This window comes from Vigna umbellata, chromosome 5, assembly GCF_029865625.1.
Source record: "Vigna umbellata cultivar VRB3 chromosome 5, Vumbellata_1.0, whole genome shotgun sequence".
NCBI lineage: Eukaryota > Viridiplantae > Streptophyta > Magnoliopsida > Fabales > Fabaceae > Vigna > Vigna umbellata.
In genome coordinates this window covers 2,927,812-2,954,021 of record NC_142169.1, presented here as the reverse complement: position 1 = coordinate 2,954,021, position 26,210 = coordinate 2,927,812, and the positions used below count along the sequence as shown (strand labels likewise).

At 35.5% G+C, this 26,210-nt stretch overlaps 1 protein-coding gene across 1 annotated transcript; it reads left to right on the top strand.

The window, feature by feature from the left end:
- The first annotated feature begins 2,925 nt into the window (after positions 1 to 2,925).
- Positions 2,926 to 3,626, top strand: LOC124820124 (2Fe-2S ferredoxin-like superfamily protein). Its single transcript, XM_047291766.2, has one exon. It carries the CDS (start codon positions 2,993 to 2,995, stop codon positions 3,467 to 3,469), a length of 477 nt encoding a protein of 158 aa, XP_047147722.1. The 5' UTR covers positions 2,926 to 2,992; the 3' UTR covers positions 3,470 to 3,626.
- Positions 3,627 to 26,210: the final 22,584 nt, after the last annotated feature.

The following is a 26,210-nucleotide window of genomic DNA, read 5'->3' as shown; positions in this document are numbered from 1 at the left end:
TTTCACCACTCAAGGCCCAAAAGAATGACCCGAAGGTTGTAGGGTGGTCTAATTTTATCCATTCTTAGATTGGTCCATTTCCTTTACCTTAGAAAATTTTAGAAGTAGTTTGTTATATTTGTTATGATTGTGTAAGGCCTGAGTGCCACGTAGTAGAGAGGAATCTTTTGTCTGCATTTCCTTTAATTGGTTATTTTGCATTAAATGAAAAGGGAGGAAAAAGTTTCTTATCTTCCCTCTTGTCCTTTACTTAGGAGGCAGTTGGACCTCTAAATCCAGGATTTATTCCACTGTTTTTAACATTTAGTACTTTCATTGACCTTTGCAATGGCTAAATGGTACACGTTTGAAAAATCTCTCTGACAAATTGGACGATGTGCTCACACAATTGTCTCTTTTCTCCACCCAAATGACCGACATCCACACACGTATCTCTCACCTTGAAGCTCACCCCCTCACCCCTCCTCCTTCACCTCACCACATACATTCCAGTGACACCAACTCTTCACAGCGTCATTTCCCGAAGCTTGATGTGCCTCGCTTTTATGGCACCAACCCACTCGGATGGATCTTCAAAATCACACAATTCTTCGAATATTACAATACCCCCGAAGAAGAACCCATTACCGTTGCATCGTTTTACTTGGACGGCGCCACCTTGGCTTGGTTTCAGTGGATGTATCGCAACGGCCAGATCCATTCATGGCAACACCTGCTCCAAGCTCTAGAAACGCGATTCGCTCCCACGAAATTCGAAGATCCACAGGGCAAACTCTTCAAGCTCGCCCAAACCACCACTGTCTCTGATTTTCTAACAGAGTTTGAGGCGATTGCAAATCGTGTGGTAGGTTTACCTCTTTCCTTCCTTCTGAGTTGTTTCATTTCGGGTCTCAAACCGAAGATCCGCCGCGAGGTGGTGGCCCAACAACCCCCAACACTATCGCATGCGGTCGGATTAGCAAGGTTGCATGAAGAAAAACACTGGGATCTCACCCGTGTTCAGAAGGAGAAATCAATATCTCCTTGCCCTCCCCCAGCTTTCACTCACACAATTACTTCTCCTATTCAACCACAACTCGCAAAACCCCTTCCCCCCCTTCTACCCTCCCCCACGCAAAAAACCCGTTACCAACAACTCACTGACACAGAGATGGCGAACCGTCGTGAGAAGGGACTCTGTTTTAATTGTGATAAAAAATATTCATGCTGACATTGTTGCCCAGCTCGTATTCTTCTTTTCATTGCTGAAGAGACTGACCCTGTCGGGGAAGTTGACTCTGAATTTGCCTCTTTAGTTTGGGCCATAGCGAGTCGGGGACAAGTGTCGACAACCTAGATCAGTCAGCCCAAATCAGTCTTCATGCCCTTTCTGGCACTAGGGCTCCTGAAACGTTGCGACTTATGGGCCAAATTGGGTCTCATCAAATTAGTGTCTTAGTGGATGAGGGAAGTACCCACAATTTTGTTCAAAGGAAAGTAGCTCAGTTATTAGGCTTGGCCTATTTCCCTTCACCTCCTTTGAAGGTTTTAGTTGGCAACGGAGAGGAAATGACATGTGCTCATTGTGTCAAGGGATAAATCTCTCTCTTCAAGGTCATTCATTCACATTGGATTTATATGTCCTGGACATGGGAGGTGTCGACGTGGTCCTGGGAGCCCAATGGTTGAAGCAGTTAGGGCCTATTCTGATGGACTATCAAGCTCTCACCATGAAATTCGTTTCAGTGATTCCATTATTGAATTGCGAGGCGATTCGGGATTGAAGCCCACTCCCATTTCCATTCATCAATTAAAGCAGGTTGTTGATAACAATTGAAAAACTGTTATTTTTATACTTAAAATTGACCTTAAAGACAACCTTTATGACTTAGAAATTAGCTTGGAATCATGCTTTTGTTTATGTTTTTGAAATAAGAGAGTTGGATGGGTTTTATGCTTGGTTTTCTTTGTTTTTGCAGGTTTTAAGATGAATTGGATGAAAGAAGTGAAGTAGGAAGAAGTTGGAATCAGAAAAGAAAGTGAAAAGTGCACAAAAAGAGAAGACATGAGTACCGCTCAACGGAAATTACTGTTGAGCGGTGTTCTTGAGGTCCCGTAGTCACCGCTGAGGGACAAAAATGCAGCTGAGCGTCAAATAGAAGAACACGCACTTACTGTTGAGCGGTATTTACTGCTGAGCGCCATTTTTATAGGCCTTGGGCCACTTTCATGTAATTTTTAGAATAATATATAAGGTTTTAGTCGACCTAGGTCAGTCATATTTGGCTGAAACGAAGTAGAATACAATTTCTTCACCCCTTGGAGGAGGATTTTGGATGCTCAAGCTCCACTTTTCAAATTCTAGGGTTCTATATTTCATTCTTTCATTATTTTTCATCTAGTTTCACCATGATTATGGTGAACTAAACCTTTATTGTTGTTGGAGAACCATTGTAATCATTTGAAGCTCTCATGTATTGAATTGATTCTTTATAATATATGCTTTCTTTCATTAATTGTCAGGATTTTTCTTCTATACTCTATGCATGCTTTGTTTAACTCATCTGTATGATCATTCTTAATTAACACGCGATCGTTTTGAAACGTATATAATATATTATAGAATAAACTTTCCATAACCTATATAATACCTTTCGGAACAATTTTTCTGAAATGCGCATTTTGGATCAAACTGTTCAATATACATGATAGCATTCCTTCTCTCTTATTTAGCAGTGCTTTTACTCTTCTTCTTCTTCCTCCACAGGCAATGGTGCAAATGTAGTAAGAGAATGGATTTTAGTCATTTTCTATTAACATGGAGTGCAGTTAGTAATGATAAGAGTGCAGTAAGAGCCTTAGATCGGTTGCATTGGGCCCATAATGAAAAGGGCCAGCCCAACATATATTCATTCTGAGTCAACAGTGAGAGGCCCAGAACAACAAGCATCCCCATTTCCTTTCTTCCTTCCCCCCGCCTCCTTTGTTCCTTTCTTCGATCTAAAAACCAACAATGGCAGTGGCGAATCTGCAGCGGTTGTCCTCTCAAGTGCAACGCCTCCCCTCCCTTTCCTTCTTCTCGAAATCCCTAATCTCGCGCTCCACTGCCACCTCGTCCTCCTCGAAGAAGGTCTCGGACCGCATCGTGAGGCTCTCGGCGATCGATTTCGAGGGCAACAAACACGAGGTGGTGGGCCTGGCGGGCCACACCCTCCTGAAGGCCCTAATCAACACGGGCCTGATCGACCCGGACTCCCACCGCCTGGAAGAGATCGACGCCTGCTCCGCCCACTGTGAGGTCAACATCGCCCAAGAGTGGCTCGACAAGCTTCCCCCTCGCACCTACGACGAGGAATACGTCCTCGTTCGGAATTCCCGAGCCAGGGTCCTCAACAAACACTCCAGGCTCGGATGCCAGGTCCTCCTCGACCACAACCTCCAAGGTATGGTCGTTGCCCTTCCCGAACCTAAGCCCTGGGACACTTCCTAAGCCTCGTCATCCCAAACCTCGCCTTTTTTTTTCTCCGTCCTTCTCAATAATGTAAGAACAGAGCCCAAAAGAACTCGTTGAACCAATTATTATTGTTATATTTTGAGTGTTTTATAGTGCCAGTAATTGGCATGTTATTAATTACTGTTTGCGATCCTATGTTGTGTTATGATCATGATGAGTAGCATTGTTATTACATTAAGGTATTTGCTTTGGTTTCCCTTGTGACGTTGATTTGATTTTTGGTTTGCCTTTACATTTCGATTCGGTAGAAAAATGAAAATGGGATTCTTAGGATTTTTCTTTCTTGAGAATTGTGGTTTCAGGGTTTTGTCTGTTTGCAAGGGATTGCGAGTGTGGTTGATCAAGCAAGTGTGTTGAGGACCTGTGAAGTGGGAAGAGGGACAATAGTTAGTCCTATGTAGTCTTGTCTGGAAAACTAACCATGTGGAAATCATAGGTGCTACTTGCGAGAGGGAAGCAGTGCAACACACACACACACACATTTGAGAGTGTATTGAAATCCTAAGTGCAGTTAAGAGAAGCATCCAAACAGGTTTTCTTAACATAAAATCTTCATTTCAAATTAATTTTGGAAGATTACATTGCAAATAGTGGAGACACTCATGTGTTGACTAATGTATATTTGGTTTAGCTTATTTTGAAGTAATTATTTCTACAAATTTGTGTTGAAACAAGTACACCGTAAGTCTTGACATAAACGTTTTATTATTACTTAAGACTACGAATGAAGTGGCATTGGGGTCAGATACAAAAGGCCCTTAATTATGGGGAGCAACCTCAAGGTAGCCATTTTTGGTTAATTAGATAGATAGTTTGTTGTTTTAAATGCAATGATTGTTAAATGTGCTATTTATAATCTTTTTAATGGAATATTGAAAGTAGTTTTGCTGTAAAGGTTTAAACTTTGAATGTTTAGTAGATTCAGGACGGTGAAACTATGATACAGGAACCTAATGATAATGCTGTGCAAGTGCTTTTACGGTTAATTAATGATATGGGAGGATCTCACCCAAATGTGGACTAATATAGTGTTCTTTAAGCTACTTGAAAGAAGTAGTTGGATTCTTGATTTTAATGCTGCAGTTGTCACTTTTGAAAATACATGTTCCCTCTCAGGTATAAGAATCCAGCAATGGTATAGTAGCACCTGAAGAATGTGTAAGATCAACTACGTACATTACTAGAAGAACAATGCTATTTTTTATGGATTTTATTAAGGAAAAAACTTCAATGCAATTTCTTACGTGTTTATGGTACTGTTGTCCAATCAGAATTGGAGATTGACATTGCAATATCCATGATAGAGGTTTTTATTAAGGATTTACTGAGGTGAAACTTTAATTTTAATTGGAGATAAACAATAAAAGTATCTCGGGAAATTCATTTTAGTTTTGTCCTTTTCATAACTCTTCAGTCCGACATGCATGATTTTTATCCTTTTGGTTATAATGATAGTTTAGTAAGCTGCAATTGATGTTGCTGGCTAGCAGGATGGAAATTGACCTTGATTGTATATCCTATTTATAGATGAATGCTGTGTGTTCTTAAGTCTCATTTAATTAATGTAGTAATTAATAAATTCATAATTAGGAGGGTGACATTTTAGGTCATTCTACAAAGTTCTCAAAAGCTATTGCATAGAGGTTATATAGAGAAAGACACTGGTAATAAATAATGTCGAGCTTGGGTGAAAATTTTCTACTAACTCCCCTACCCATCCTTGATTTTGTCCATCATTTTCTTCTCATAAAGTCATGACTCCAAAATTTGTAAGGTTTTAAATATTAATGCTGTACCCATATTTTACACCTATGAGTACAGTATGCCTACATACGTATACATATACCCGAAATATCTTCCATCATTTTTCTCGATGTAGAGAAATTGTGTCATCCGTTTGGGCTTCGACTCTGATATTTTAGATAGGAATCAAGTTCAGTACAGCCCTATCTTCCTTTTTATCGATGTGTAATGGTATAGTAAATATTAAGCAATTATATAGTCAATGCATCTTTAGAGCCTAGTAGCCAATTGCACAAAATAGTGATTCTTTTGAAGGATAGTGATCTAGAGCAGCACTAGTGCTCTACGAACACAGCTCTAGTGCTCTACGAACACTGAATTGGATTTTAGTTTTAAATAGCAGCTGTTATTGTCATGCTAGCTAGTTTTATGTTTAGTTTTTAAACTTTGATGCAAAACTAGAATTTATCATTGTCCTAAACTATGATGCAATTTGATACTCAAACTTTAAAAGTGAATAGATATAATTCTCGTAATCTAACTGCATGCATTAAAGTTTTTTAATGTATCAAACATTATTTCAGGCTAGCGTTTGAATACTTGTTCCAATTCAAATTTAACTTGGAACATTGTTTGACACATAAAAAAGGATTTAATTTTATTGAGTTTGGAGAACTATATCCATCCATTTTCAAGTTTAAAGACTAAAATGTATTAAAGTTTAGGATTAAAAATAGTTCAATTTCGCATTCAAGTTTAGAGACTACAAAGGACTATAACCATATATATGTTTATTGAGATTTGAACATTTGAATTTGTTGTTACTGTTACAATATTTATTCTATTTATCATTATTAGAGTATTTATCTTATTTATTATTGTTAGAGTATTTACTTTATTTATCATTATTGTATCAAAACTATTCTATTTTTTATTTGAACTTTCATATATATAGAATGAGGGTGAGAGGAATCTTTCAAGCTCTCTAGAATTATTTTACAATTTTAATTTCAAGTTGGTATCAGAGCGGGTCGATCCCGCTCTGGTTTGTCTAGTCTCCTACCCTAGTTGCTGTCTCAACTGTCCGGCATCGTTTGCGATGTCTGACGCAGTGTGCTGCTATCCACCACAGTCCGACACTCTGTAAGGAACTGTCCACTACAGTTTGTCATCATCAACCTCTATAGAGGAAAAGAGACTGGTTGAGTTCAATCTTGATCTAAATAGGTTGAGTAATTTGCTTCAATAAGGAAAAAATGGTTATATGGAATTAAGAGTTCTGCATGGAAAGTTTAATCAACTTTAATTACTATTAAGAAGTGAGCTTTAAGCCTAATTCAACCCCACAAAACCGACTTATAAGGTGAGGTTTGCACCCCACTTATATATTATAATTTGACCTTAAATATGGGGAGATGGTTAAAGAATTGAAGTGACACATTCTTACAACTGACATATGATATTAGTAATGTATTTTTTAGTATGCTCACAAGCATTTTTAACGAAACATTCATCTTATTGTTTATTCTTGAACTTGTGTTCTTAGACAGTTTTAATAGGATTCATATTTTAATTAATTTCTAATTTGCAAAGCTTAACTATTTACTCCTAAAACTGCATTATTCATGTATGTTAAAACTATCCTGAGACAAAGTTCAGTTGGCCCATGCTTCTTGTTTTCTTTGCTATTATTTACATTATAATGACGTTGGGATTTTTTTGACAAGAGAATTCATTTTTTCAATCTAACAATTAGAACCTTGTTTAGAGTATAGGCATCGGTATTCAACATCCTTTGGCATAATTCACTTTTGAGATTGCAACCAAATGAAATTTAATCGTTCATTAATGTTTCTAACTTGTTGGGCTGGTCACTCGAACATTTATAGAACTAAATCATTTATTGTATACATACTTCATCTGCAATCATTTATATATAAAAACTTTAGCAGACCTTCCACTATGATTAGCTATTATATATAGAAACTTAAGTTTTTCAATTCTGCATGCACTCCAAAGGCCAAACTCAGTTAAAACTTATTGCAACTTCTGCTCTAGTGCTCATGGTACTTGTTCTACAAAACCCGACACACTGCTTTATTTCCACTCCCTAAAACTGAAGGTCTAATTAGTCAGTCAGAAATTAAAAGTACTGATTTCATTCTCCCAGTTATTGGCATTGAATGACTAAGCCAATTGGTCTCAGGTTTTCTAAGTTTTAGAGTCTCTTTCCTAGTTTCTTTTGCTTCGACTAGTTTTCCTTCTTTTCTTTGTTTCTTTGTTTTTTCATTCCCTGATAAAAATGTTCGTGATGAAGCATTCTCCTATTTCACCACTAGCATTCTCTACATTTTTCCTTACTTTATTTCTTCTGGTCCAAGCCAAGCATCATTCTCGTACAAAACAGAACCACTCACATTCTCATAAATCTTCTAAACATTCAAATCCTGCACCTCCTACCATTCCTCATAATGAGAACAATAACAATTCTTCTATGATTTTGGATGTACGAACATTTAGAGCAATAGGAGATGAAAAAAAATGATACAAAGTCATTTAAGATGGCATGGGCACTGCTTGCCAGAGTAAATAAACAGTTAATGTTATTCTCATTGTATCTCAAGGTTTCTCTTTCCTCATTCAGTCCACTATCTTCACTGATCCTTGTTAAAGTTTTATAGTGTTGAAGGTAATAATGTATACTTATTTTGCAACTTTTGGCTCTTCACTTCTTGCACTTTTAAAGGGTAAAGTTTACTAATGGAGTTTTCTAGCCCAAATATGTGGATAAGGTTGATGGAACTCTTATGCCTCATGATGGACCCAAATATTGGCTAGAGAACAACAGTAGGCACCAATGGTTGGTGTTGTATAGAATCAATGGAATGTCCTTGAAGGAAGTGGTTTAATAGATGAAAGAGGAAAAAAATGATGGGACATCCTATGTAAGCCTCACAAGGTATAAATCCATTTGAATGTTTGCTTTATTTTTTCAATAATTTTAGTCCTTCATGCAATGATGGCAAACTCCTAGTTTGGTTGGGCAAAAATAGAAAAGAAAGCCATGGTGAAGGGTGAAGGGTGAGTGTTTGTAGAAGTTGGTGGAACTAAGAGCTAAGGCTCTTGGTCATGAGTTGTTTTATGGTGATGGAGGTGGTGTTCAATGGTGCTTTAAGAGAGGTTAGACCAACTCTAGAGGAAGGTGGTTAGAGGAGACCACATGGGATGCTCTAGCCTTTGGTGACCTAAGATGAGTAATATGACATAAAAATGAGAGCATAACTTTACTCAAATTCAAAGGTAATTACGTGAATGAGAGACATATCTATTTATAGGCTAAGATATCCAAAAAAAGAGTTACCTTGGCTAGCTTGGAAAATAAGAAGAAATCCTCTCCAATAAGGAGACAAGTGACAAAAATCCTCTCAAATGAGAGGGTGACATATGACCACTACCTATGGAAAATATTTTCCATTCCTAGGGTGACATGTGACCACTAATTAGGAGAAAAAACTCTGCAATAGGAGGGTGACACTTGTCAAGGCCATCCACTTCCTCTTATCTACCAAGCTAGCTAAAAAAATGTTGATCCCTTAGTCAACTCATGATGTGGACATCCTACCTTGGTCAACACTAGGCCTTGACCCTTTATTGACATGGGTGGTCAAAACCCTATTCTACTTGGCTCAAAATACTAGGCCTAAATTAAATCCTACACTATTAGGCCCATAATACAAACCCAAATAAATCTTAGATTACTTGGTCCAAAATACAAGGCCTAAAATTATTCTTACTTTAAAATTTTCATGATGGCCCAAGATAGCCTAAGAGATAGAGTTTTGGTCCATCTTCCACAAATGACTTCAACTTTTCTTGAAATTGTTTTGCCATGGCTAGGGGCTATATCATCATTCTCTTCCTCTTGAAAAAGATTTGTCCTTAAATCTTTATGTTTCTTCATGACAAAAACCTCTTTTTTTATTATTGGTCAACTTGTATATCATTCCTCAAGGATCAAAGATCCATATGTAGTAATCACCAATCAATATTTCATTAAATGTTTATATCACAAACAAAATATATCTCAATAAAAAATTAGAAGACCTTATTTTAATTTTAAAAGAATTTCCTTGAAAATTTTCATGGCCCACTTCACAAAAGTGTTTCTGTCTCCTTTGCGAAGTACGTGAAAAACACAAGAAAGGAGGGGCGGGGAGGGTGAATAGTGTTAATGAAAACTTTTCGCAACCCTTCTGATATAGCACATTATCAAGTTCTTGAAATTTTCTTTTAAAAGCTTGGAAGCTCGATTCAATAAATATATATGACCGATTCAATGTGTAATTCAGAATATGTACTGCAACATTTTGTAATATCTTCCTTTATGAAAGATAATCGTTTAGCTTGAAGGATTCTTATGTTTGGAAAATAAAGCGCGAGTTAGTCTCCTTCGCAGAGGGTCCCACTATAATCTTCACACGATTACAAATGAGTATTAGCATCATTCCTACTAAACAACCCTGCCGTGATTTCTTTTGAGTATTCGCACCACTCCTAGTACTCAACAATCCCGTCGAGATTTCTTTTGAGTACTAGCATCACTCCTGATACTCTGCAACCCTAGTCGAGATTTCCTTTGAGTATTCTCACCAGTCCTGGTATTCAGCGACCTTGCTAAGATTCCTTAACTCAAACAGAGTTCAATTGTAAGTATTTTAATTCTCTTCAGAATTGCAATCAACGGTTACTTACAAGTTGTTCAGACTTTATCTCTCATAGAGAAGATTTGCTTACAATACAAAGAAGTTTAAACACTCATGGGTGTTTCTATCTTCTCTCTTACAACAATAAGCAATATAACAATGAAGGTTGAGAGTATCTCTTTCTCTTTTAGGCCCTGTTCTTTTGAGTGGATTTGAGGGGATTTGAAGATAAATTTTTTTGTCGTTTATTTGAGTGAATTTGGAGGTAAACGAGAGTGAATTTAGAAATAAATTTTTTTAATTTGTCACGTCAATACAATTCTATACTAATTCTCACAAATTTTATTTTCAAATTCACTCTCATTTACCTCCAAATTCACTCAAATAAACGACAAAAAAATTTATCTTCAAATCCTCTCAAATCCCCTCAAATCCAGTCCCTCAAATCCACTCAAAAGAACAGGGCCTTACTCTTCTCTTTTCTTCAGTTTAGATGTATTCTTTTTCTTGAGTTCTTTTTGTCTTTTGCTTCTCAAGATGAATATTTTCGTTGTAAGCTTTGCTTTACTATTCTCTCAAGCTATCCTCTTGATTTTCTTTTTGAGAGATCTTCTATTTATATGCTTCATGGATATTTGTCCATTACACTGAGCTGGTAGCCTTGATACTTGTGTTTTCTCTTTCTTCTTTGTACAACAACTGTTGGGTAAGTCAACTTGTTAGAGCATACATGCTTTTTTAGTATTTTTGCTGAAAGTGGGTTTTACGATCCTTTTAGACTTTGCTTCAAGTAAGGAAGCTTATGTGAATATCTCCTTTGTCTCTAACATTCACTTTTTTATATTTGATCTATAACACTGTGGATGCGTGTAGAATAACTTATATGCAAGATTAGAGTAAATTGTGCATGCAGTAGATACGTCTTTTCTTATCACTTTTGTTGTTTTTGAATGTTGAACATTTAATGTCATTTAATGCTTGCTCTAAACAACAAAGTGCTTTTTGATTTTCTACCATTAGGTAGCATTTTACGATTAAGCTTTTTTCATAAGATACCAAGCATATATAGTTACTTCATTGTTAGACGAGGTACTTGTTAAGCTCATGGTATCATTTAGTCAAGTGAACACTTCTTTTGTTTTTGTCTCTTTTTAGACAGATAATGTTTAAAGCATTTAACTTCAACTCTCTTAGACGCTTTATGCAAAATAGCATTTAGCCATGCGTTTAAGTATTTTGACCTAGATGTTTTTCTATTTTCTGAGAACCTAAGTGAGTTCTTAAGTTTCTCCGTGTTGGGGATTTTGGTTTTAGGGTGTGTCTTGTGTTTTCACCCTAAGTTTTTTTTTTCTGATTATTAGCCCGTTTTAATATTATTGGATTAAACTTTAAAACATGAGAGCGTTTAGGCATATAAACGATTTTGTCCTTAACAATCTTCTCCTTTTTGATGTTTAACAAATACACATTTAAACGATAATATAATCTTCCTTAGCTCGACACTTAGTTTTAATTCTTATGTGTTTTGGTTCGTTTTGTGTTTTACATCTTTATTTTAGTTTTATCTTTTGTATGTTGTTAGTGGACACAATTGAAAACTAATATTGCGTATAATGGTAAATATGATAAACCAAAAGATAAATTTAATCAACAGGTAAAATGAACTAATAAATAGATTACATGAATGTAAATATGAATTTCTAAGATGAATTATAAGAATACGGAGAAACTCTCCCTGATTCTATGCTATCTTAACTTTATCATGTAAGCATGCATTAATTCCTAAGTTCAACACATTATCCTAGATTACTAAACCTTCTGACACTATCTCCTCCTTATTTGATAAACGATGAAAAAGGGTGTGTCGGAAAGAAGAGAAGATGACCTTCTGATACTAGAGATTAACTTCTTAGTTAAAAAAAAAATTCTCAACATCTTGGTTCACACAATGACTCATTAATCAAACTAATAATGATATTTATTTGAGGCATCATCCTTCAACAACCTTAGTTGAAGGGAATCTACTAATAATGATTTAAGTTTACAAGAATACAATGATAACCCTCAATTGCACTCCTCACACCACTCAAATCAAAGTAGCAAATACAAGAGATGATCAATCTCCTACAAATCGCAAAAGCCATCCCAACTCTCAGACCTGACTATCCTCACACAGGTATCCAATACACAGATTGTTGTAGAGCCTAATCGAAACACACTCTCCAAAGTGCAGATTGAATTAGAAACAATGAAGTCCAAATGTCTTGAATGAAATCTTGTTGTGTAATCACCAAGAAAGCTTTGATTCCTCCAAGAACGAGTCTTTAAGAGCACATGTACTCAAAACTCATAAAATCTATGAGTATTTGAAAATTAGAACTGTTTTTAAATAAGGTCTATCACAATTGAGTATATATACAAGATCAATTCCTGACACAGAATAATCAAGTATGTTATGTTATTAGTTTAAATCGATATATGATAATACCAAATCGGTCAATCGGAGCAAATGTTATGGTTGTTTAAAGGTCTATCACAATTGACTTTCCATATAATCTTTATACTTTAGAGAAACCAAAAGTAAAGCCTTCTACCCCAAATCGATATATAATAACACCAAATCAGCCAACCAGAGCAATTTTTATGGTCGTTTAAATATCTATCGCGATTGACTTTCCAAATAATCTTGGTACTTCATAGAAACTCAAAGTAAGAGCTTCCACCCTAAATTGATATATAGTAATGCCAAATCGGCTAATCAAAGCAAATGTTACGGTTGTTTAAAGATATATCACAATGGACTTTCCAAATAATCTTTATACCTCATACAGACTGAAAGTAAGGGCTTCTACCCCAAATCGATATATAATATTATTAAATTGGCCAACCAGAGAAAATGTTTTTATCATTTAAAGGTTGTCGCACTTGAGTTTCCAAATAATTTTTGTACTTCATAGAGACCAAAAGTAAGATCTTCTATCCCAAATTGATATATAATAATGTCAAATCGGTAAACCAGAACAATGTTATCGTCGTTTAAAGGTCTATAGTAATTAACTATCCAAATAATCTGTATACTACACAGAAGCCAAGACTAAGGGTTCTACCCCAAATCGATATGTAATAAGGCCAAATCGGCTAACTAGAGCATATACATGATCAAGGCCATTTTTTATTACCCTTTTTCTTAGTCAATGCATGATTTGAGCCAAATGAAAAAGAGCACGAAGTGTTCTACCCTTTTTGAACCTCAAGCCTTAAACAGATCCTTTGTGAAAATCTTTACCTTGAGTTAAGTTGAGAATCATTGAGTGGTGTTGATAAAGGTTCAAGTTTGGGGTTGATTGGAAATATTGAAAAGAAAAGTAATGAAAAGCATCGAGCTAAGTGTTGAGCAAGTGTTAACACTCCGGCAAGTGTATCGAATCGTATCAAGTAATAATAAATGGTAAGACCAAGTATCGTTTCCCAAGAGACTCACGGCCTAAACAGTTATGTGATCTCTTGATTAAATAAGACTTGTAAACGAAATCATTGTGTTTATATTGCGGAAAATAAACATGAATGCAAGTGTTGATCAATTGGATTGAAAGATGCAAAAGTGATTGATGTAAAATATGGAATGATTATGTTGTTGGGGGTTTTGATAATGGCTTAAAATACCGTTATCTATGATGTAATTTTGATACTAAATGCACCCTTTTTGACTTAGAAACTTGCTTGAAATCATGATTTTTCTTTAGTTGTGTGAATAAGAGAGTTGAGGTTGAATTTAATGATTTTATGACTCAATTCCCTTGTTTTAGCAAGAAAATGAGATAATATGGAAGCAGAGTTGAGGTGCCAAGGAATCAGAGCTCAAAAAGCAAGCAAAACAGCAAAAATAAAGAGTGCTGAAATGATGTTGCTGGCGTTGAGCGACAGTTTGTACCGCTGAGCGGTGGAATGTGCAGAAAAAGTAGCTAGCAAAATCAACGTCCACCGCCCGGGCGCCCTAAGTTGGGCACCCAAGCGTCGTACGTCGTAAATCCAGCCCAGTTTTTGCTCTGTTTTGACTCTTTTGGACCGGGCCATGTTTATACTCTTTTATGACTTTATTTAAAGGACCCAGGCGCTCTAGGTTTGGTATCTCTGGCTGGAGCAACACAACAACACGCTCTTCTACTCTCTGAAGGCGGATCTGGAGGAGGAAGCTTCCTCTTCTACTCTTAGGGTTTTACTATCTCATGTTTTTCCATTGTACATTTAGTTTCTCCATGTCTATGGGGAACTAAACTCTATTTGTTATTGGGGAATGATGTAACCTTGTGAACTCTCATGTGTTTGAATTGATTCTTAATCATATATGCTTTATTCATTAATTGTTAGGGAATTCATCTGTTTTAATACTTTCTCTATTTAACTCATTTAGTTGCATGATTTATGAATTGCATGAGTGCCGGAAGGTTCCTCACAATTCAGGTTCTTGTTGAATTCTCCCAAGGGTAATATTTCTCAGGGATGAGGGTATGAGTACTTGGTCGTCTTAAGCTCTTGATAACAGTTGAAAAACTGTTATTTTTATACTTAAAATTGACTTCAATTACAACCTTTATGACTTAGAAATTAGCTTGAACTCTTGATTTTGTTGAATTATTGGAAATAATAGAGTTGGACAGGTTTTATGCTTGATTCTCTTGTTTTTGCAGGTTTTTAGATGAAATTAATGAAAGAAGTGAAAAGGGATAGAGATGGAATCAGAAAAAGACACAAACAGTGCAAAAGAAGTGAAGCCGCAAATACCGCTCAGCGCCATTTTACCGCTAAGCGGTACTTCTGAACACCCGTTGGCACCACCGAGGGGTAACAATGCAGCTGAGGGGAAGAATTGACTACCCGCTGGTACCGCTGAGCGACATTATTTTGGGCTTGGGCCTACTTTTTTGTAAATTTTAGAATAGTATATAAACGTTAGGATGTTCTAAGGTTTGTATCTTTGGCTGGGAACGAAGTAAAAACACACTTTTCACCCCTTGGGGGTAGAATTGGAGATGGTGACGGCTCTCCACTTCTCTTTCACGGGTTTTTCTATCTCTTCCATTCTTTTATTCCATTGTTCATCTAGTTCTTCCATGATGATGGAGAACTAAACTTATTTTGTTGTTGGGGAATCAATGTAAATCTTTAGAAACTCTCTTGTATAGAATTTGTTCTTCAAGATCATTTATATGATACATGCTTTCTTTCATTAATAGTTAGGGTTTTTCCTCTTTGCTCAAAGCATGCATAGTTTAACTCATTCGATGTCATGATTATTGGTTTTGTCGATACAGAGACGTACGGGAAAGTCTAGATCTGGGGAATCTCTCCCAATAGTATATTACCAACCTAGAGATAGGAGTATGATAGTTGGTTGCCTTTAAGCTTCTGTTCACTATAATGGATGATTAATTGCTAGGGAGACAAGAGATTGTAAACTAGTGGTTATGATTAGGCTTTCTTCGCCGAGAGATCAGGTTTAAAGTAATTTAGAAAGTGAAATTAACATTGATGAAAAGAATGATGAATTCCTAAATACAAGAGAGTGGAAAAGATGAACTTGATAAACCCCAACAACATATTCATCCATATAATTCAATTCACGTTTTTGTTTCTTCTTGCCATTGATCATCATATGCATACATATTTACTTTTCAGTCTTTTGCATTTAAAACTTATAACACTTTGTTCTCAAGTCTTAATTAATTAATTAATCACATAAGTGTCTAGGCCTTGAGTCTTTTGGGAAACGATACTTGGTCTTACCAGGATTATTACTTGCTACGATTCGGTTACACTTGCCGAGAGGTAAACAAGTTTTTGGCTCCGTTGCTGGGGAATCTGGTTTAACTAGTATATTTGTGTGATTTTGAATTAATTTTGACTTGTTCTGAATATTTATTTTCTGTTTTTATTTTTCTGTTTTTATTTTCGAATTTTATCTTTCTGTTTTTATTTTTTGTTTTTATTTCCTTTTTTTATTATCTGTTTTTTTTTGTTTTTATTTTTGTATTTTTATTTCCTATCTTCTTATCTTTTCAATTATATCCTTTGATTATTTCTTCTCTTTTCTATCTTTTTGTGCTAACAATTGTTTCTAGGGTTTTGTGCCTAATGCTTGCAGGATGCAATTCGGACAAGAATTTAACTATATGGGCACTCAATTCTACCAAAGTAATCTCAACCACTGGTGGGAACCTCACTCAAGCATGGATCAAAGCCAATTTTGGTAAGCTGCCAGACAATTTGAGAACCAACCACAACAACAATGGCAACAACAAAGCTCTCTATCAGAAAGTTTGGATGACACCTTCCAACGATTTTTGCAAAATTCCATCTCTACTCAGAAAAACATTGATGCATCATTTAAAAGGATAGAGATGCAGATTGGTCACATAATTTAGAAATTGGATGATTTTAGGGTTAATACTGAAGTTAATCCTAGGGAGGAAGGTCAAGCCATTGTCACTAAAAGTGACAAGATTTTTGATGACAAAAAGATAGAGAGAGATGAGGAAAAGTGATGCGGGCTGTCGCGGCCCATCAAATTTGATGTGCATTAAAGAAATGCAGTATAGCTAGGAATTGACTCCTAGGTCGTCTCTCAAGGACCAATTTTGCGGTTCGAAAATCGAGTCTACCATAAAAAAGGCTTTGCAAAAATTAAAGAACTCAATAAAGACACATATGCAAACAAACTAATTTAAGCTAGCATGGTAATTAAACTAGCACTATTAAAAGCCTTAGACAACATTCAAACATCAAACACTGTTAAAAAATGATTAACAAACACAGTTAAAAATAATTAAATGCAACACTAACTCAAACACATAAACTCAACCTATTAATTAAATTAATTAAAAACCAAAGAAACCAACAAGCCTAATTTAATCCTAGCAAATTACTTGTCATAATGGCAATTAACAAATGAATTTAAAAGTCCAATTGGCCAAAGAAAAATCACATGGCCGTGAGTCACCATGCACCCAAGTCAAACTTCAATTTCACCATAAATAAGCCACAAAATGTGTTGACTTCTTCTCCCATGTGCACCAATTTTCAAGAAATTAAGCATGTGCCTTCCACACTCTCCATGACCGTCCCCTCTCTCCTTCCATGCAGCAAAGAAATGATTTTATACACCAAAGCACACAATTTACGTGAACCACCAAGTGGAAATGCCAAAGAATGCTTCAAAGACCAATGTGCAAATGGAAGATACCATGAGTGCTCCTACCAATGTGCCAAGTAAGCTAAATCAAATGAAAATAAACTCCAAAAACCTCCATGTCTCATTGCAATTCATGGCTGGAACAAGAAAAGGCCAAATCTCAAAGTGGAAACATTCCTTGGGTCAAAACAAGCATCTTTTATGTTGGTCCAAAAGTGGTAAAAATTAAATGAAGCAATTTTGATGGAATCGTACTTGACGTAGTCCTCTTTTTGTATTTTTACCTTTCATAGTTTAGCTCTTAAGGAGCATGGGTTACTATAAATACCCAGCTCCTCTCTTGTATTGTTACTTTTGAGATTAATGAGAATTAGACTTTCTGAAATAGAAACTATTCTCTCTTGAAAGTCAGGCAGGAGAGTCCAAAGACTCCCTCTAGCCACCTTCCAAGCACCTCTCTCACTTCCAGTTTTCAAATTCTACGGTGTTTCTCTCTCCTCCACGACGCCTTTATTCACCAATCCGCTTCCTGTGCGTGGAGTGTTCCTTCAACCACGCGTAACGCTTCACCACGTCTTCATCATTCCACGACACATCTTCATTCTCCACATTCTCTCTCTCGCGAGAGCATTTCTCCATCTCGCAAGCCACATCTTCAGATTTTCATCACCTCTGTAAGTTTCATCCTCTCATATGTTCTCACTTCTTCTTCATCACAGAACCACATCTTTGTTCTTCTTTTTTTTCAATCTCCAACCACACATTAGGGTTTCTTCCTTCTCAGACCATTTCTCTCCATTTAGCCGATTGAAATCCTTTTTACCATTTGTTCTTTGATTTCTACCGATTAAACCTCCATTTGCACCGTTTAAACGCTTTTGAACCGATCAATCTTGCGTTTGAAGCGTTTAATCGGTTCATTTTGAGCTTTTCCCCTTTTCTAGGGTCTTCTTCGTGTCTCTAAGGTTATCTACCGATTAAACCTTAGATCCTAGGGTTTTCTTGAGTCTGTTCATAGTTTAGTAGTTTTCCTTCGATTCAGCTCCCGATTTAGAGCTTTGTCTACTTTCCGCTGCGTTCATCTCTAGAGGAAGCTTCGGAGGAGCTCGCGACACGCTCATTCGGCCTTTCCTCGGGCGTTCGTCCATCAAGTGGTATCAGAGCAAGATCGAGCACGCTTCCAAGCTAAGTATCTCTGTCATTGTTCATCGTTTCTGTTTTGAGTTTTGTTTCATTTGATTTTGTCTTGATTCTGAGTTTCTGTTTCGAGTCTCTGTTGCGTTTTCTTCATTTACGTGTTGTTCATCATTTTTCCTTTAATGTCGTGATTTGTTTTTCTGATCTGAGTTGTTACAAATCTTGTTTGTGTTTCGTGTTTTGAATCTCTTCATATGTTTAGGTTTTCATATTCTGACAAGGTTTATTGATATGTGCTTGTGGTGCTTTGAGTCAGTGTTTCATCATTTTGCTCGGTTCAATTTAATCTTTGAGTCTTTTAAGTTTTGAAATCTATTTCTGTAGTGTCAAAGTCATGTTAATTTGGTTATTTGTCTTTTAAATCAGTTGTAATATGTTCTTAAGGTTTTTGTTGCATGATTAGCTGTTTGATCAACATCAGCACACCATATGAGCAATGACAAATTCATTAAGAGCTTGGGTGCTTAGTGTTTGACATGAGATGCAGCTTTGCATTGGTTCACAACACTTATTTGGTGCCTAATCTGTTTCTGGTTATTTCTGCACTGGACTGAGAATTTGGAATTGAGACGCATATGATTGTTTGAGCCAGTACCATGTGCATACCATACAAGCAATGAATCGTTTTGGCAGAGCTTGGTTGCACTGAGAAAACTCCAATAGAGTCTCATTTGTAGTTGGCCGATCTGCATTGCCTTGCTTGAGTCATTTGCTTTGTTTTTTTTTTGATCATTTCAGTAGTAGATCATTGCTGGAATTCTGTGTATTTAGTCCTAGAGTCTTTGCAAACCATTTTTAAACCTTCTAAATTGCAGAACTAAGTTGTTTCAATGCTTGTTAATCACTGTTTTGGTCCAAAACGAAATAAAGGCATGAGTTGAGTAAATCAGTTAAAAAAAAAAAAGGCAAATTCTGAAAAGAAAAACAAGGAACTGAACATGTGAAGTTGAGTAAAAGCCTATGAAATTGTGTAAACTGGCCTTGAATGATCAAAACAAGCATCATTAAACTTGTTCGAATGGATTTAAGTGTGCAATTGTGTCCAGAATTGAAATTGCTAAAAATAGCTATTGGACAAGTTCAATTTTGCATCTGAAACCTGTGTTCACCAACCAGTTCTGCAATTCCTTACTGCATTTTTTTTATTTGTTTTCTTAATCTATTCTAGATCCCTTGTTAGGTTCTGTTTGTGTGCTCACCTTATTCATTACCTTGTTTCTTGTTTGTCTTGATTGACTTTCCTGGTTTTGTCTCAATGCATGTGCATTATGTTCTACTGTTCCTAATTGAAGTTTTTGTTTGCTTTTGTAATCTGGTCTAGAGTTGATCTTGAGTCAGTTTCCCTGTTGTGCTGTCAGTTTCATTATCTGGTGCTTCCATTGCTTGTGGCTGTCCTGTTCTGTTCTGGTTTCTGATTTCTGACCTTAGCCTAGCCATTCTTGATTGAGAAGCTTTTACACTCTGGTTTCTGGAATTTGAAAGAAGGTTTGTGTGCTTGGTAGCATCTTAGGTGGTGGTGGTCTAAAAGACTCTCAAGCCTTGAACTGCTAAGGGAGAATCTCCCTTCCAAACCTTTTCATTTATGTGCTTTAAATTGCAAAAGAGAAGCCTGAGTGTAGTGAGTTTAGTGTGGCTGACTTGGCCTAATTCCTTGGCACTTTGAAATAGAGAATTTTATTGTTCATCTAACTGTGTTGCTGACTGTTAATTGTGCAGAAAAACGAGTTTGAGTGATCAAACTAGAGCAGTTGTGTTTGTACTCATTTTAATCTGCTCTTGCATTCATTTTGAACCTTAATTTGTTTGCTGAATCACTACTACTTTACCTGTTCTGATTGCATTTTGAACTTCTTCATTTTTGCATCAACACTGTTTTAATTGCCAATTCCTGATTACACATACTTCTGCACATACTGCTACACATTGTATTTCATTGGTTTGATCAGATTGGTCTGCTACCTTTGATTAGTCTCGAACATTGTTGTCACTAGTTTGGTCCATTGATTCTGTCCAGTTTAACTCACTGATTTGCTATACAGGCTATACTGGTCATTTAGTTGTGAATCAAAATATTCTTCATTTTCCCTGCATTGTATCATGTGGTGTATCTACTATTTTTGGTGTAGCTGTGCAGATCTGATTTAATTGGTGTCATATAGCTAGTGCATCAGTTACAAGAATGCAGTGTAGGATGTCTACAAGTGAAGAATGAATATGCTGATTAGTTGAGCACGATGAAGAACCTACAACAAAGTCCACTAAAACCAACAACTAGAAATAGCATTAATCAGGGAAGTTGCTTAGCTATATTGCTTCTGTTTGTTTAAACTGTTTGTGTTATAGCTTGCAATTTGTTGGATGTTGTGATTTGCTGAATTGGAATCTGGTTTGATTTTGGTGTGTGCAGAGCTGATACTTGAGAGTTTAGCTTGAGCAGAAATTTACTGAGAAGACAAAAACCTAAGCACTTCATGTGGAAGCTTTGAACTGATGGGAGTTATTTACTTTAATTGCTTCTGATTGTTTACATTGCTTTGGTTTAAAATTGTTCATTGTGGACTGCATGAACTGCTGATTTAGTGTGAATTTTCTATGTAGTTTGGGAAAAGCAATATTGATAGTACTGTAGCATATTGTAAATAGTGAGCTGTTTCAGTGAAGACAGTAGCAGCCATCTGAACTAAAGGGAGTTTCTTTTATCTCAAATTACTTTTGATATGCTTAAATTCTTTAGTATGGCCTGCAATCATTAGATTTAGAATTGTTTGATCTGCTGATTTAGTTGGAATTGTTTGTGCAGTATAAGTTGAGACCATTAATTGAGCAGCAGCAGATTCTTAGTGGAAAGCTTGGAAAGCTTGTGCAGCCAAGAGAAAGGGAAGTTCTTACTGCCCTATATCTTCTTTTGTAATCTGTTTTAACTAAGTGAATACTCACAGCAGTTTTGTGCATTTGTGATTATAGGATAAACCAGGAGCTAGAAAAGGGGCCAAAGCTGGCCGAACCAGCAACAGGAGTGTACATCTTTTTGGCACAAGGACTTGGCATCAAAAGTGGATTGTAGCTGACCAGGACCAGGACCGTAGCATAGTTTGCTTTCTTTGTATTTGATTTGTTCAAATTGTTTGTAATAGGCTAGTGTTAGCTACTGTTAGCTTTAGCTTGTTTTGTAAAAAGGCCTTTTATAAAGTCCAAGTGCTTTGGAAGAGTCCTTGGTGCTCTTTCCAAACTCTTGGCAACTTTACTTGCTTTAATTTTAGCATAGCTAGACAAGTGAATGTGTCTTGTTAGCCAAAGCTACAAGCTTCACCATAGGAGTAGACTTTAATATTGACTTGATTGGTGTATCTCGTAGGGGTCATTAGAGTCCGCTGATTTCTTAAGTGTTTTGTTTGTTTGATTTTGTGTTCACGTTTAGGGGTGATTAGGCTAGAAGGGATTAAACTCTAAGCCTTTTCACATTAGAGTCCGAAGAGTCTAGTCTTTTAGTGTTTAATTGTTTGTGATTGTTTGAGTTGTGTACTTTGTTTCTAAAGGTGATTTTAGTTTAAGGGGTAATTAGTTAGTAGCCTAAGACACTTCTGGCAAGGTAAGACTTGGTACTTAAGTAGCTCTTTAGCTCACCTCAACCTGGGACTTGTCTAAGTGAAAGTTTTGAACCCTTTAAATTAAGAAAACTCTTAAAAACAAAGATGTCTTCTTATAGTTCATATAGGTCTTCTAGGTTAGATAATGTTGATGAAATGTTCAAACAAGCTAGGAATCTTCCATCTTTTGGTAAAGACATAGGTGCATTAACATACCTAGCTTGGGAAAAAGAAATTGATAAAATAAATCCTTGTTTTTATGAAGAGAGTGAATATTATATCCTTAGCATATATCTCTCTAAGTTAGAAGAGCATGCAAGTGAGTGGTGGGATGAAAGACAATATCATGTTAGGAAAGGTAGAAAGTCCTCCATATATAATTGGCATGATTTAAAAGCTTGCATGAGAAGAAAGTTTGTGCCTTCAAGCATTAAAAGAAACCTAGAACTAATTAGGGATTGCATTAATGATGGAAAATTATTTCTTGAGCGTTTAAATGATCATGGGTTTCTTCGTAGAGAATTAGAATTTGGGGCAAGACTTAAAGAGCTCAAGAATAAGAAAAGAGAAAGAGAGATTGAGAGAAAGGAAGAGGAAGAAAGGAAAGAAGAAGAGAAGAGAGAGAGAAAAGAAAACGAGAAAAGAGAAGAGAGAAGAAGAGAGGAATTAAGAAGAGAAGAAGAGAAAAGAAGAGAAGAAGAGAAGAGAAAAGAAGAAGAAAGAAAAGAAAAAGAGAGAAAAGAAGAAAAGAGAGAAAGGCAAGAAAGAGAGAAGAAAGAAAAGTCCTGGCAAATCCTATTCTTTCGAAGACCATAGAACCTAAAAGGGAAGGTTTCCAAACCTTTAATTCTTTTCCAAAAATTGATTACTTTTCAATTTTTAACTTCTCTTTCAAACAAATTGTCATCTCATATTCCATGCAAACCTTTTCAAAATATGACAATTCATATCTTGGGTTATTCTTATCTTTAAGGAAAGAAATAACTCAAGACAAAAGTGAATTTGGACTTCTAAAATTTACAAAGACTACTAGACAAAATATTAGAAGTCCTTATTTCCTTGTTTTTATAGAAAAATTCTTTCTTGGATTGGTATTAATTGAAAATATATTTGATGTTTATTGCAGATTTGTGTTTGATCCAGGAGGAAGAAAAAAAGTGAATATAAAAGAATAAGGCCACTCCAAAATGGCCATGCTCCCAGAGATTGTGTGGAGCTTCTTCATAAGGCGATTGCCAGATTTGAGGACAAATCTTTTTTTTAAGAGGGAGGGTATGATGGAATCGTACTTGACGTAGTCCTCTTTTTGTATTTTTACCTTTCATAGTTTAGCTCTTAAGGAGCATGGGTTACTATAAATACCCAGCTCCTCTCTTGTATTGTTACTTTTGAGATTAATGAGAATTAGACTTTCTGAAATAGAAACTATTCTCTCTTGAAAGTCAGGCTAGAGAGTCCAAAGACTCCCTCTAGCCACCTTCCAAGTGTAACACCCGAATATTTTAAAGGGTATTACTGATAGTAGAGACTAAATTAATTTGATATCTCATATAAACAATCAAACTTTATTTCAATTACTCCAAAGTACAATACCAAACTTACAAACTTTAAACAATATAGTCTTCACCATTGAAATTTCAACTTATAAATTTTACACAACATAATCTTCCCAATACAAATTTATTCTTTTTACAAAAATCCCTGAAAGTTTTTCCCCGCATCTCTCTCATCTCTAAGCTTTTTCAACCGCATCTGCAACATTATCTAATCACATATAACATGAGTTATATGATCATAGTACAAACAAATAAGGGTAAGCCAACCATATCATAAAATCATTAAACTTGTAACAAAAATATTAAAATCAGGTATTTCTGCAATTGATAAAATATCATTATTCCGATGTCATTAATTCATCATTATCAAAATCATCTTTCTCATTTCCATAAATCTTACAAGTGTACCATGCTTACTCATGAAGCCTTATGGTCAGACCGCTCTCTGCCTGCTTCCTTAAGCCTCACTTACATACTATGTCTTACTTTCTGAAGCCTTATGGTCAGACCCCTCTCTGCCTGCTTCCATAAATCTCAGGTGTTACTTTGCTCATACCAAACTCTCATGGTATAACTCGAACATACTACTCCCGGTAGTAAACATCATTTCATAAGTAATGATTTCTCATATCCACTCCAACATTTCATAAAAACCAACAATTCATACCCTCTTATCCACCTAACTCAATCATGTTCATTCTTTAATCATGAATTCATAATAACCCGTTTTGGTATCGATAAATTAAACACATTGACAGATATCATGCTTCATATTATAAACTCATTTTGCCCATAACGAGTATAACTCAACATATTTTCACCAAACAAAGATCATGGATCAGCCAAAATACATCAACATATCTTAGGAACTACATATTAAAGTCTGGGCTCAATGTAATGATAAATAAAATATATATGAAATTTTTACCATGATAATATTATGCATCTACAATCAACTTGTTTTATTTTATTTTCATCCTAGTAGAGATTTTTCTTTACCCCAATTGGTCACCGGAGAGGACCCAGATGTCTGAACGCATCAAACTCACCTTCGACGCCAGCACATATGACTAGTCACAACTGACTGGACCAGGCCAGGGCTGCTCTATGATCAGGGATGTGCCAACTCAGGTTTTTAAGGTTCCTCTATCCTACCAACAAAGGGAGGCCTTCAATAATTAACAATTTATTTATTTAATTTATCTACCTTGTTTTCTTATGCTCTAAATCTTAAAATGCCTAATTTTACTTCCTCTCACAACAACCTCAAACACTGTATATATATTTAATACCCATATACAAGCTATTATAGAACCCTTATTCCAAACCTTCCAACAAGATTAATTTCAGCCAACAAACTCATTCAATAAAATCATCACAATAAACATCCATAATAGAATTCATACAAGATAATTATAAACAATTAACAATAATAAAACATTACTATAAATGGTCATAGAAGAATACAATATTTGACAATCATAAAAATAATCTTAATATAAAAATTCATGGGGAAACAAGAAGTTGAATCTGGCAGAGCCGGTTAGACAACTTCTAATCCATCCATCAATACAATATAATTAAATAACAAGAACAATACATGTCTGGGGAAATAAGAAGTTGAATCTGGCAGAGCCGGTTAGACAACTTCTAATCCTTCCAAAAATGCAATAAAATAAATAAGTAAAGAAATAAATAGTTTGGGGAAACAAGAAGTTGAATCTGGCAGAGCCGGTTAGACAACTTCTAATCCTTCCAAAAATGTAATAAAATAAATACGGAAGGAAATAAAAAAAAGTTTGGGGAATCAAGAAATTGAATCTGGCAGAGCCGGTTAGACAATTTCTAATCCTTCCAAAATACAATAAAAATAAATAAGGAAAACAATAAAATGTTTGGGGAAACAAGAAATTGAATCTGGCAGAGCCGGTTAGACAATTTCTAATCCTTCCAAAATAAAAATATAAACCACTAATAACATACAATTGACATAACATAATCAATATCACATTTTACAATTATCACACTTGGATATTAACACACAAAAAAAACATATTCTCATTTAAAATTCAAAATCATACAGAAACAAAATACTCCATATTTAAGATTTAAAATCAGACAAAAGAAAAATATAGCATATTCAAGACTCAAGATAATACAAAAAGAAATACTCAAAGTTAGCTTCCCTTACCTCTATTCCAGACTTAGTTTCCTCTTCTCAAACCGTTCTCCGGAAACTTCCAGAATTTCCCCTCTTTAACTAGAATTTCCTCTAACTCTCTTCTCTCACAATTTCTCTAGAATTTTGGTGTAAATCTTCAGCCTCCCCCCCTTGGCTATTTATAGCCAAAAATTTTACTATTCATTTTTACTATTCATTTTTACTATTCACTTTTACTATTCATTTTTACTATTCAAAAATTATTTTTTTATTCACCATTCTTATCTCTGAATGATTAATTCTACGTGGAGTGTTCTCTTCCATAATTTATTTTAATATTTTTTTTTTAACTATTCACTATTCACTATTCACTATTTACTATTTACTATTCACTATTCACTATTCACATTTCTAAAAAAATCCTAAATAAGTTATCAAAAATTTGAAGCTCTCCCTCCAAAATTACTATAACTTTATATCCAAAAATTTACATTTTTCTATCCATTAAAATTATTATTACTAATAAAATGTTAAAATTTACTATTATAAATATATTTTTTTTTTCATGGATCTTACATTTT

What these genes read in the sequence shown, in the direction of transcription:
- LOC124820124 (XM_047291766.2), top strand. Translation starts at nt 2,993, where the DNA reads ATGGCAGTGGCGAATCTGCAGCGGTTGTCCTCTCAAGTGCAACGCCTC.